This window comes from Eublepharis macularius, chromosome 11, assembly GCF_028583425.1.
Source record: "Eublepharis macularius isolate TG4126 chromosome 11, MPM_Emac_v1.0, whole genome shotgun sequence".
Classification (NCBI taxonomy): Eukaryota; Metazoa; Chordata; class Lepidosauria; order Squamata; family Eublepharidae; genus Eublepharis; species Eublepharis macularius.
The window spans coordinates 66,155,423-66,169,034 of record NC_072800.1 but is presented as its reverse complement, the minus strand read 5'-3'; the positions used below and the strand labels follow the sequence as shown (position 1 = coordinate 66,169,034).

Genomic DNA, 13,612 nt, shown 5'->3' with positions numbered 1-13,612 from the left:
CATTGCTCATTTTTCTCTGTCTGCTGGTGTTCACAGCCACCGGGGGGGGGGGACTATGACTCAGTTGTGGACCATCTGATTTGAATGTACAAAGTCCCCAGTTCAAATCTCCAGCCTTTTCAGTTTAAAAAGAATTGAGTAGTAAGCAATGCAAAAAGGCCTCTTCCTGAGACCTTGAGAAGCCACTGCCAGTCTGAGCAGGCAATATTGACCTTGATAGATGCAGAATACTGAAGCAGAATATAGCAGTTTCATGGGCTCATGTGTCCATCGTTCTATACAATATATGCGAGAACTAAGAAGAACTATATTGGAGGGTAGAACATCCGAGTTTTGTGACATGGTTGTTTGAGCAGTAGAGCTTTTAAAAGCAGAGACATGGTCTGCTTCCACACATGTTGGATAATGCACTTTCAATGCTCTTTAGTGATCATTTGGAACTGGGTTTTCTTATGTGAAACAGGAAAATCCACTTCCAAAGGATTGTTAAAGTGCATTGAAAATGCATTATCTAACATGTGTGGAAACAGCCTTAATTGTATTTTTAATATGTTGTTATCCGCCCTGAGCCTTCTAGCGGGGTGGGCAGAATACAAATTTGAAATAAATAAATAAATTTAAATAAAATTAGTCAAAACTCATCTGGCAAGGTAAGAGCTGCTTTGCTATTTCCATCTATGCCTACTTTCTGTTTTCAAGAGTGACTAGTCAGGACTCAGGAGCCTTTGGGGTTTTTCAAGCAGGAAGTTATGGGCAGTGGGAGGGATGATTCCCATCCATTGTTTGCCCAGGACTTTGTAATCAGAATTGACAGATTATGCAACCTATGAACATGGTGCATCCAGCATTGAAAAAGATCTGACCTGTGCTATGCCCTATCCTGCCTTGGAAACCTAATGTGTGAAACTAGAAGAACATCAGAGATCTAATCATGTTTATCTCAGGGATATCCGGCTGCTGGCGGTGGCATGGCTCTGCGACACAGCATCTGTCTTACATGCTGAAGGTCTCAGGTTCAATCCTGGATATCTCCAGTTAAAAGGATTAAGTAGCTGGCGATGTGAAAGGCCTCTCCCTGGAACCCTGGAGAACCTCTGCCAGTCAGAACAGATAATACTTACCATGATATCCACATTGTCCATATAAGGCAGGTTCGTGTGTTCAGTCCCCACTAATGGGTGCCAGGACCTATCTAAGAGGCACCAAAGCCAGCCCTATAGGTTCAGACGGTTCGTGTCACATACATTTATTTTAATCCTTTTAGGTATGCAGAAGACTATTATTTGCAGGTTGTTGGAAAACTACAGAACTGCACATGGAACAAGAGGCCACAAGAATATGCCAAGTTCAAGTAAGTTTCTTTTCTTAGCTCCATAAAATAATATGCAGGGGAGCCATGAAAATGATATACTGAACTAATCACATCATTTAAAAAAAAATTCTGCTGTGCAAAGCATTCTGCTGTCTGTGTGCATGACTGTTGTTGGGACACAAGGCTATATTCGGTGGTATGAAACCAAAAGACATTCACTCTGTTCAGCCATTGCATTTAACCACACACATGGGACCCGCCTGCTACATGTGATCCTCCCAATATGCACAAATGTCCTTCTTCTGACATAGATCCAGAGGAGTTAGCCGTGTTAGTCTGTAGTAGCAAAATCAAAAAGAGTCCAGTAGCACCTTTAAGACTAACCAATTTTATTGTAGCATAAGCTCATCTGACGAAGAGAACTGTGGTTCTCAAAAGCTTATGCTACAATAAAATTGGTTAGTCTTAAAGGTGCTACTGGACTCTTTTTAATTTTTCTTCTGACAGTGGCAGTGCAAACACATTTCAGTTTCAGAAAATATGCATCAAACCCAGATTAATCTGGGGTTTGGCACATGTGCACTGGGGTAGAAAATCCATGCATTGCCCCTTTCCAAAGGAACTTTGATTGCTCATATTGGGACGATTGTGTGCAGCCAGTTTGTCTCATATATATGCATTCACAATGGCAGGAACATACAGTGAAATCCTAAACAGAGTTACTCTGGTCTAAGCCCATTGACTTCAAGGGCTTAATCTGGACTAACTCTGTTTAGGATTTCACTGATAATGTCTGAGAGAGGCTATTATCAGTCATATTGCTTTATCTACTTTCAGTCTTCAGTGATAGTAGTGGAATTAATCCAGAATAGCTCAGTTGCTTCAATTAGACACAGCCGGTAGGGTCACTGTATCTGTCTGTTGCAGCAAAAACAACATGAAGTCTCATGGTGCCTTAAAGACGAACAGATTTATTGAAGAATAAGCTTTTGTGGGCTAGATCTCACTTTGTCAACAAAAGAAATGTTTCTTCAATTGATCAATATACAGCCTGGGAAGGAAACATTGTGAAGAGTGGGTTAAAAAGCCATGCGACGTTTAGAGTTTGTGACCGTATCGGTATCTAAAATTCTGAACAGTTACAATATATTTCCTTCCAAGAATCACAAAACATACATGCAAGTTCCCCAAGGTTGTGTGTTCAGTAGGGGAAAAAAGAGGTATAAAAAAATATCAGATCATGATAGAGAGGTCTTATCTGCAACGTGTAGGATTTTAGCATAGGCATAGGATGCATTAGAGATTAACAGCGCAATCCTAAACATAGTTACACCCTTCAAAACCCATTGGCTTCAATGATCTTAGAAGGATATAACTCTCTTTAAATTTCCCTAAAGGGAGGTGCTAGATACAAAAGAGGTTTTGCTTAACACCCAAAGCTGCACAGAAATGGAGAGAATGTCAAAGCTAAGAGTTAATCAAATTTATTGCATGATTTCTGTTTCTGAAATCTTTCTATGGTCCAGCATGTCAACCCACACAATCTTTGTCCAAATTCCATGTTTGCTTTAAAGTGTTTCCATACCAAAGTTTGCCTAGTTTGTAGTCTAACTTAGGCATCACTATTTGGGGTATAAGAAATTTGAGTAAACCTGTTTAGAACATGAAGAAGTGATTGTTACACATATAGGTTGTAGTCCCCCCAAAATTCTACAGTCTTAAGTCTAATTGATTCTGACAGTAAGAGAGAGAGTTAAACACATGTTGCAGTACATTTTCTTTGACTTAAGCCTTCCCAGTATTACTCTTGGAGAAGTTCTCAGAATTTCCTCCATGTGTGGAGGCACACATGGTCATAATTTTTTTGGACATATTATAGCATCAGAAAATCTGTGGTTTGATCTAAATCTTCAGTTGACGTCTGAAGTCACTGGGAATCTTTCTGCTGAGTATTTTGGTCTTTAGATCATGCCTTTATGCTCCATGATGCAGATGTGTGACAATGAATAACAGAGCTAATATTAAACAAAACCAGATATGAAGCTTTAAGGCCTATTTCATCACAACTCGCAGCTGGAATGACATCTTCCTTGAAGAGGTTTGTACATTGCTGGGGGGGGGGTTCCCCAAAACAATCAGCAGATATAAAAATCTGCCTTTCTCACACTCTAGACTCGATGCCTGGAACATAATATAAACGTTAGATAGAACTATATGTAAGAAAAGTAGGCTTTTTCCTAAGTTTTTGTTTTTCGTCAGAGACTGGATTAATGAAATGAGAGAAATGCTTTTTATTTCTGCTTGCATAACCACTGAGTTGCTGATTGTTTTGGGGAGACATATTTTTAATAACAACTGCAGGTTTTCATTTAACTCATGCCTTAGTCCACCTTTTTGCACTTTTAAGGAACAGGATACTAAAATTTTACAGGCATCCTGTTTTTACAACTCTTCAGAGGCTGTCAAGAGTTATGGCTTTTTCAAAAATACATCTGAGAAAACAGACTTTTCTTGCAAGAAAATTCTCATTTTCAGAATGAGCATGAGGGCACAGTATGTATTGATATGCATGTCTTCATGCATCAGTCCAGGTAAGGTTGCCAGCTCCAGGTTGGGAAATTTCTGAAATTTTAAGGGTGGAACCTAGAGAGGGCAGTGTTTGCTGGAGGAAGGGACCTCAGTGGGGTATAATGCCATAAAGTGCACTCTCCGAAGCAGCCGATTTGTACTTATCTCTGTTGTCTGGAGAGCTGTTGTAATTCCAAGAGATCTCCAGGGGCCCCCTGGCTATTGGAAACTCTAAGTCTGGGCCTTTCATAGAGGCAAAGTAAGCAAGTGCTTTGGGTGCTAACATTCCAGGAAATGTTGTTTTAGCTTTGTAAGTGACTTGGGGGGGAAAGCTACTGATTAAAGAAAACATACCGAAGCAATTATATCCTACGCCACCATCGAGAATCTGCTGATTTCCACCTGTAATTGAAAGGGTGAGTAAGTAAAGAAGTGGTGTGGTGGAGAGTGCCCTCAAGTCATTGCTGACTTATGGCGATCCCTAGCAGGGTTTTCATGGCAACAGATATTAAAAGTGAGAATCAGAAAATAGTATCCTCACTAACTCTTGATAATTGTGTGAACGTTATGCTGCTCAGACAATGGCAAGACACAAAAGTGGAGCGCTACCCATATCATCATCAATCAATCTTTATTGCGTTAGCACAAAGCCGGAGCAACAATACAAGATAAAATCAGATGTCCATCAAGATAATTTTTTAAAAAATTCTGGCCATTTCCATAGAAAAGATTAAAATACAGGGGAACCATTTAAAATATCTCATAATAAATAACACCACACAATATGGGCTACCAATATTTAATTCATCGGACATAATTTTCTCATAGGCTGGTCTTTTTGATGTATCATACAGACACTTCCCCAGGCAGTGGAAGACCCACCCAAATGCAGTCTCTTACGTGTATTCTGGTGGTGTACTGATGGCATTTGTTATTGCTGCATGCAGATGTGTACATCAGTAGAGGGTCTGTGTTCAAGGCACTGCCAAAAAAACCCCTACTAAGGCCACAGCAGAGTAATAGAACAGAAATAATTTAATCTATTTATCTTAACAGTAAATCTGAAAGATGACAATGCAAACAGCAACCGTATCTGTATTAAATTCATCAGAATCTACCAAAAGACAACTTGTGAATTTGAAAGTAAGAAATCAGAGCTATTTACTGTTATTAACAGAGAGTAAAGGACCATTATCTGTTATGGAGTTGCTGTTTTAAAATCCCTTCTATTGCACATCCCTGTCTATCATTTGGCACTGGATTTAATATCCAAAAAGACCACCATTAATTAATGAGTGGCTCGAAGTGGTAAGCACTCACAGAGTGCTCCACATCCATCACCAGCAAATGTTCGCTGACACATCATTTAAAGCTAAAAGCTGGAAAAGGGGGAAATGTCAATCACAGACCAGAGTCACAAATCAATTCTCTTCGACTGCTCAGTGAACCATACAGACATACTAATTAACTTACATTTCACTGTTGAAATAAAAGAGGGGAAGTTTTAAAGTGCGGAACCACATGTTATCCACATAAACACCCAAGAAAGAGCAGCTGGGAGAAAGCAACTTTGGGAGGGGAACATTTTAACTGGAGAAATGGTGTGGGGAGGAGTGCTTATTTTTTTCCCCCTGCCTGCCATTTTTTCATTCTGTGTCACCTCCTACCTCCCCGCACTCTTGCAGAGTTCCAGGCTTATAGTTACTTTTACAAATACATTGTTTGAAAATTATAAACGGGAAAGTAGCTTTGGGTGTGATTTGGAGAGGTTAAGTGGCATGCAGAGAAAGCATGCTACTTGCATAACACTTGTTTTCTACAGATATTCTTCCTCCCCGAGGTGCTTTCCTTAGGAAAAAGAGCTTCCCAGCTTTTATTACATACATATGCATAACATGTGGCTCCATCTGTGGATTTGGAGGGTCATTTTGCAAGTGTTGGCAGCTGATTGGGTAGTAGGTGATGTGAAAGGCATCAACCTGAGACCTGGAGTGCAGCTGCCAATCAGAGTAGACAAGACTGACCTTGATAGATGAATGACCTGATTCAATAACCCTGTTCATATGCATTCTTCATGTATGTACATACATATGTTTGTTGGAAAGAGCCCTCATGAGTTCGCTTTCCCAGTACTTGGATAAAAGTAGGGTTTATATCATACACTCAGTTGTACATGCATCAAGTGTAACAAAGATTGTATGAGTTTGTGAACAGGGCCAATATAAGACAGTTGCATATAGGGGGAAAGGGCTGGTACAATTTGGGATGTCTCTCCCCCCCTCAGAGGCCAATAGCTAGGGAGACCAGATGTCCTGCTATTGTGGGAGACCTCCTATCCCCTGCTTCTGGTCCCCTGTTGTTGTCAAGTGCAGCAGAAGTAGAAATTGTGATATCAAGTTGCATAACAGGAAGTGATGCCACACATTGCTGAAGTGTGATAAAACCATAGAATTTGGGGAATTGCTAAAGCACAACCCTGCGCATTACAGGACTTCACTCCTAAAAGGTCTCTCTTGGTTGGCAGTCCTATCAATATCACTTAGAAGGGTATAATTCTGCTTAGGTTTGCACTGTTAGTATATACGTGCATTTTTATATATGATTTCAAAAAAAGAAACAGTGCAGGGGAAAGGGCAAAGAGAACCCTTCCCTCTGAGTTTGTCTGATCTCCCACTATGCCATTGTTCACTGGCACCTGAAATGTTGGTGAGGGGAAAGTGATGAGGATGGGGCACATGGCAGCATTACACCAGTGCACTGACATAACTTGTGACAAAAACTGGATGTGATGTCATGACTTTTGGGGAGTGGAGTCTAGGATTTGCAAAACCTCTACAGGTTTTTGTGAATCCTAGAGTATCCCCATGACATTATAACTAGAGATGGGAATGAACTGAAATACGAACCAAAGTTCGTCACGAACTGGGCTGGTTCGTGGTTCACGAACCAGCAGTTCATCAGAGCCCATTTCTGACGAACCGGGATGAACTTTAGGCTGGTTCGTTTGGTTCGTTTTCAGTTAGTCACTGCAGACAGCCTGGCACCGATAAATCAGTTTCCTAGGCAACCAGAGATGGGCTTGGATGAGCTGCTTGTTAGGGAGATCCCCGACAAGCAGCTGATTAGGAGCTTAAATGCCCCTTTCCCTGCTGCTGCGTGCTGGCTGTTCTGCTTCCCATGTTTGCAGGAGTTTGCTTATTCCCTGCTGGCTTTAAAAGCCAGGAAAGGGCTAAATGGCTGGTTTTCCCTTCCTCCTTTGGGGTATGCACACTCTCTCTCTCTTCTTTTTTTAAAAGGCAAGAAAGTGTTGCAACGTTGTAACATTGTAACATGGCAAGATTGCAACATTGTAACATTATGGCATTTTCCTCCTGGCTTTAAAAGGCAGGAATGAATTAAATAGCTGCTTTTCCCTCCCTCCCAGGCATGTTTCAAGCTTTGCCAAAGGGAATAAAAACCAAGCATTTTGCACAGCCCTTTGGAAACAAAGTTCCCTGCCACTGAGCTGTGCAAAATGCTTGGTTTTTATTCCCTTTGGCAAAGCCTGAAACATGGCTGGGAAAGAAGGGAAAAGCAGCCTTTCCTGGCTTTTAAAGCCAGGAGGAAAGTGCAGGAATGTTACAATGTTGCAATCTTGCCATGTTACAATGTTACAATGTTGCAACACTTTCTTGCCTTTTAAAAAAAGAGTGTGTGTGTGCATACTCCAAAGGAGGAAGGGGAAAACAGCCATTTAGCCCTTTCCTGGCTTTTATAGCCAGCAGAAAATAAGCAAACTCCTGCAAACATGGGAAGCAGAACAGCCAGCATGCAGCAGCAGGGTGAGGGGCATTTAAACCCCAAATCAGCTGGTCAGAGATCTCCCTGACAAGCAGCTGACAAGCTGCAGCCTGCAAACCCAACTTCTTTCTCTGTGTCATGGCGCGTGGCCCTGATCCAATGTATCATCCTCCTCTCACCCATGGCTCCTTCAAAAAAAAACCCCAAACAAAGTCCAGCTTGTGTTAACCTGTAATTAGGTCCTAAGTAGGGATATGTTCACTTCCTGATCTTTCCATTCAGTTGTGCTACAAGAATGAGGACTGGTAATGGAGCTGGTAGGCTGGATACAAAATATCAGATAAAAACAAATGAGGACTTCCTTCAAGCCCGCCATTGAACCTAGGTTGTAGAAATACATCTCTCTGACTACTGGCTCCATTCTTTACTTCTGTTGCCTGCCTATCCTGTCTACTGCTGTCACCACTTCTTCTTCCTTCTCTGGGTTAGCTTTCCCCAAAACAGAAGCAGACAAAGTTGCTGGCAGTGGAGGCAGAAGGAGGCTGCAATGATATTGAACTAAGTGCCAAGGAGAGATACCACCATGGGCCTCTAATAAAGAATGCCCTGTCTCACACCACTCAGACCCTTATCCAAAAATGATATGAAAGCAAATCACATGAGTTGCCCAAATCCATGTTGCTCATATAGACTAGGATTGCTGCCAGGCCTCCCACTATGGTGGGAGACTTCTTGCTGGCAATCCCTGCTGCCTGCCACCACTCTGTTGGCTGGTGGGAGAAAAATGAAGGGGGAAAAAAATCACCATCGATGCAATGGCATAACAATACTTTCAGATATGGTTGCCAGGTTCCTATACCCTTCCAGCAGGAGGTGGGGACCCAGTACTTACCAAGACGATCCTCCGCAAATGTGTGCATTCTCCCAGTGCTGACACGACAATGTCACTTTTAGAAATGGCATCATGCCACCAGCTCCAAGAACACTTCCATGCTCCATGCAGGTTCAGTTCTTCGAGAATTAATGCCTTTGGGACCAAAATTGGCCCCCTAGTGAAGTGCAGGAACACTCCCGCAGCCAGTGCGATGACACAACTTCTGGAAGTGATTTCATCACCTCTGCTGGGAGCATGCTCACTGCACATGTTCCTGGGGTGTCTGCTGGTGGTGAGTGATTGCCAGGCAGCTTGAAACCTCCCATTAGTCACCAACAACTGGTGAGCAAGCAGGAAACTGCCAGGAGATTGCCAGCCACCAGCGGGCACCTGGGATTCCTAAATTCATACAGGCTTGCCAGCCCCCACCCCCACCTGTTTGGAGGTGATTTTTAATGAATTGAGCTCCCCCACCATTCTGAAAATGACATCATTTTCCAGTACAACAGGGGAGAGTGGGAGTGCACATGGTTTTTGCACGTGTGGAAGGTAAGTACCCTACTGCCCATGTCCCCCCAGCCCCAGCTCCCCTGTTTTGGACCCTGGAGGAGATGGCAACCCTACATCCAGGGGAAACTTGAAAGTGATGTCATTCCTCTCTAGGAATCACCAGAAACTCTGTAGTTTTCTGTACAGTTTCCACATCGAAGTCTCCAGTGCCAGGTTTTCCCAAGAAGTCATGTAATACTGCCGCTCTGACAGCATCCCCATGTCCCCACCCTTTCAGATTCCCTTTCAGATTCCCAGTGTCAGCCACTGGCTGACAATTGTAATATAGACTAACCCTCTTGATAACCTGGGCGTTGCATGATGGAGAAGAGTAACAACGAAGAGCTTTAACCAGCTATTAGTTTTAGTGGCTATGCCTAATATTTCTAATTTGATAGTGGTCTTGGAGTACTATGAACATGCCCTGAGTTTTTTCCCCCCTCTTTAATCCATCTTTGGCTATTTTCTCTCATAGTAGCCTTGCAGAGTTACCTTTTTCAAAAGCTTCCGCAATGTTTTTCTTGTCGACTAGCCTTGGCTGGGAACAGTGGGAGACAACTGACAGCAATTTTCTTGGCATTGCTCTCTCTTCTCAACAGGCATGCTTAGAATTTGCAGATGCTCAGTTCAATAAATTGAAGCCAGAACTCAAAGGATTTGCCCTTTAGTAGAGGAGGACATAAAAGAGGGCAGGTTTTGTGGCTCCTGCATAATCACAGAGAATTTAAGCCATAAGCCAATTGTGTGACCCTGGAAAGTGTCCCAATAAATCCTGCAAGTTTGTGAGTCACATACCCATCATATAGCAGGAAAATTCCTTGGAATTAATTACTACAAAGTGACATTATATGGGTTGCCAAATGGTGACCCAACTGACCTAGGTCTCTATTAAAAACGGCAGGAAAGGGCTTAGGCAAAATTTTCGAACAATATTGGCCATGATCTTTCAGGACAGCAATTAAGTTGGGGAAGGCAGTCTCAGATAAGAAGAATATTGATGGTGTTAATGACAAATAAGCCAGTGGGAAATCAAACCCACCTAACAGCCTGATTCTATGAAATACTGCTTAGATGAAGCTCCAAGCTAGACCATAGAATAAGGTAAAAAAAGTAAAGGAAATTCCCTGTGCAAGCACCGACTCATTACTGACCCATGGGGGACGTCACATCATGACGTTTTCTTGGCAGATTTTTTGTTAAGAGGTGGCTTGCCATTGCCTTCCCCAGTCATCTACACTTTACCCCCAGGAAACTGGGTACTCATTTTATCGACCTCAGAAGGATGGAAGGCTGAGTCAACCTTGAGCCAGCTACTTGAACCGCCAAGATCAAACTCAGGTCGTGAGCAGAGCTTGGGCTACAGTACTGCAGCTTACTATTCTGCGCCACAGGGCTTACAGACCCCAATAGAATGCCAGCTCAAAAATGTAACTGGTATAGTTGAGATAGAATTGGTGACTCTGCCCTGCATGTCATAAAATAACACTGGGGTTGTAGATCAAGATGTCTGAAGAAATATCTGAAGAAGTTGGCTGTGACACATGAAAGCTCATACCCTACCACAAATTTTGTTGGTCTTACTCTTTTCTACTGGGGGTGTACTGAGGACATCCAAAGCTAACACATACAATTGGCTACCTGAGAGACATTATTTATTATTTTTCTATCCCACTTTGCTTCCATCTCACATTCAAAGTGGTAGACATAAGGTTGCCAACCTCTAAGCAGAGGCTGCAATTCTCCTGGAAATACAATTAATCTCCAGACTACAGAAATTGAATCCACTGGAGAAAATACCTGCTTTGGAGGATGGACTCCATGGCATCACTTCTCTTCCCCTCCCCAAATACTACCCTCCACAAGCTCCACCTCAAATCTCCAGGAGTCTCCCTAGCTGAAGTTGGCAATCCTAGTACATAAGCTTCCCAAGAAGGATTGTCCCATCCAGCCACTGACCAGGTCCGTACCTCTTGCCTTCAGCAAGGGGTCTACAGCCTGTGCTTGTAGAACACAGCCTAGGCCCTGCTGAATGTCTGTGTTTGCTGCTAGACCCAGTGGGGAATAGCGCTAAGAGTCTGCTCATTAGATCATGCTGTACTTCTGAAAACATCAGAGATACCATGAAGCTGCCTCATAAAGCCCATGTAGGCTAGCTAGTTTGCCAAAAGGATGGGTGCTGTTACTGGTTTTCATCTGTTTTCGTGGAAACCTCGCTGTCCCTGGTCTTGTGTGTTTAATTTGTTTAAATTGGATTTCTATTTTATCCTATAGCTTTTTGAGCATGTGAATTAATAGAAAAGCCACCCATATGTTTGTCCGGAGCTGGGCTGCTCTGGCCTGCTGACAACCCATCCGGATGGCTGCCCTGCCCCCTGGGGCCCCACTACTCACTGGGATACTGGGAGTGGAGGCAGCTGGGTGGCAGCCAGGGAAGCAGCAGAGCACACCCCAGCCAGCAGCAGAGGAGCAAGACCCAGCCAACTCCACTGCTGGGAGCGTTGGCGCTGCTGCCACCACTCCCAGCAGTGGAGCAGTGGCAAAGCAGGTGGCACAAGGCAAGGTGGAAGCCCATGAGGAAAGGAAGGCCACCCTCCCTCCCTCACCTCAGCTCTGCCATGATGAGTCAACAGGCGCTGGGAGGAGCCACAAGAGTGGCCACCTGGAGGCAGCACAGGCTGAGCAGAAGGGCAGCCGTGCCACCACTATACCCAAGGAGGACCACCACATCCCAGTCAGGAGGCAGACCCGTCTCGGAGCTTGCCAGCCCACCGGAAGTGGCTAGCAGGCAGGTGGGGCACCCGGTCCAGGGAGTGGCACAGGGCCAGGAGGGATGGCAGCCCACATCCCTGAAGCCCAGTGACCACAGGGAAGGAGGGGCAGGCCCAAAGGAGTGGGGATAGAGCCAGACAGCCACCTGAAGACAGACAGGGGTAGGGCCCAGCCCTTTGGCTGCCTATAACACAAGTGCTCAGCTCACCTGGAAGGCAGGAACATGAGGAGCAGGGCAGGGCTTCCTGAAGGGGGTGGGTATAAAAGGGCTCAGAATCCGCTGGCTGAGGAGGAGAGCAGGAGGTCCATGCCTGGCGTAAGGCCAGCTTCCCAGGCTGGGCAAGAGCAAGGGGCTGACCACCTCATTTTCTTGCCCGCCCTTTCTGAGGCCTGTCCTAGGGAAAGAACCCTTGGGGAGGGAATACAGACAAAGGCTAACAAGGCTGCCTTGCCAGGGCCACCCTCCCTCCAGATGTTACGGGGCACGCCAATGGCCTGATGCAATGGCTCACCCCTGGGGGACCACGGCAACTGACGGGGCACCTCACAATGTTTTATAAACTATAATGTCTGTGGGATAGTGAAGCTGGACTGGATAGTTGGAGCTGGACTGGAAGACCTGAGTAAACGTTCCTGCTTGTTTGAAATAATCTGCTCAGAGGAAAATGTGTATGCTGCTGCTTTTGAAGCTCAGAATGCATATTTATTTTGACATGAGCTCCCTGATCTCTCAGGAAAGAAAATGTGCAAAATACTGCTCCATTATCTGCCAGTTTCATTGGTGCTCTGTATTAATATAGCACTTGCCTGGTTGCATTTCACCACATCAGCTGAACCATAACATTAATTAGAGGCTATTATTTTCTTATTAGTTGAGGAATCTTTTTCTTTATGCCAGACTATTTCTGGTTATATGGAAGTAATCTTTTTAGGTTGCAAATAATGAAAAGGAAGAAGAGTGTGCCATCTCTGCTAATGAATGTTATTCATCACAAACACAGTTCATCTGATGTTCACATCTTTGTGGCAGTCTTATGCTTTGTAGTGGGGCAGCTGTCAACTAGACTCAAACGCTGTAGAATTTTTGTAAATGGAAACATTGCCAACAGAAGGTTGAAAAGGGGGGATTTTGTTCATCTAACTCGGCAACATAATAGGTGCAACGTTGTGAGCTGCTGCGCTGTGTTCACACCGGCCATTCTGGCTCGTGTTCTTTCATTCAGGTAGTGTGTTTTTTAAGAGTCAGGGGGGCCCACCATAGTCTGCTTCTAGGTTTGTATAATACCCAAGAAGAGAACAAATCTTTTGTGATAAAGACTGGTGTTTATTAAGGTTATTAAGGTGTTATAAGCAGGGTGGTGTTTACATAACAAAATCAAGTAAAGATAGTCTTACTATGTCCCTCTTCTGAAGATTGGGAATCTCTTGAGGGGTTGCCCTGTAAGACTAATTGCTGGTCACATGTCTGTGCAAGATCTGAAGTCCTCAAGCCTTGCCTAGGTTTTGGGAAGTTGCTGCAGCCTAATTCATGGAAGCATCACCACCTGTTCATGGTAGGGTTTCCAAGTCCCCCGGGGGTGAAAGCAGAGGATGGAAGGGTTGTGCGGGTGAGTACTCACCTCTTGCACAGCTGCAGCATGCGTGTTCTAAAACATCCCACAACACAACAGGAATGATGTCATTCCTGGCACAACACAGAAATGACAGGTCAAGCCCGGAGTCAAATGGACCCCAAATATTAAATTGAAGAAGCAATTTTT

At 44.0% G+C, this 13,612-nt stretch overlaps 1 protein-coding gene across 1 annotated transcript in view; it reads left to right on the top strand.

Annotated features, from left to right (window-relative positions):
* The window catches only part of ST8SIA6 (ST8 alpha-N-acetyl-neuraminide alpha-2,8-sialyltransferase 6), a 53,089-nt gene that overhangs the window by 27,639 nt on the left and 11,838 nt on the right, over positions 1 to 13,612 (top strand). The window contains exon 4 of the mRNA XM_054991614.1: positions 1,265 to 1,351. Coding sequence (XP_054847589.1) covers positions 1,265 to 1,351 — 87 coding nt within the window. The remainder of the gene's footprint in view (positions 1 to 1,264; positions 1,352 to 13,612) is intronic.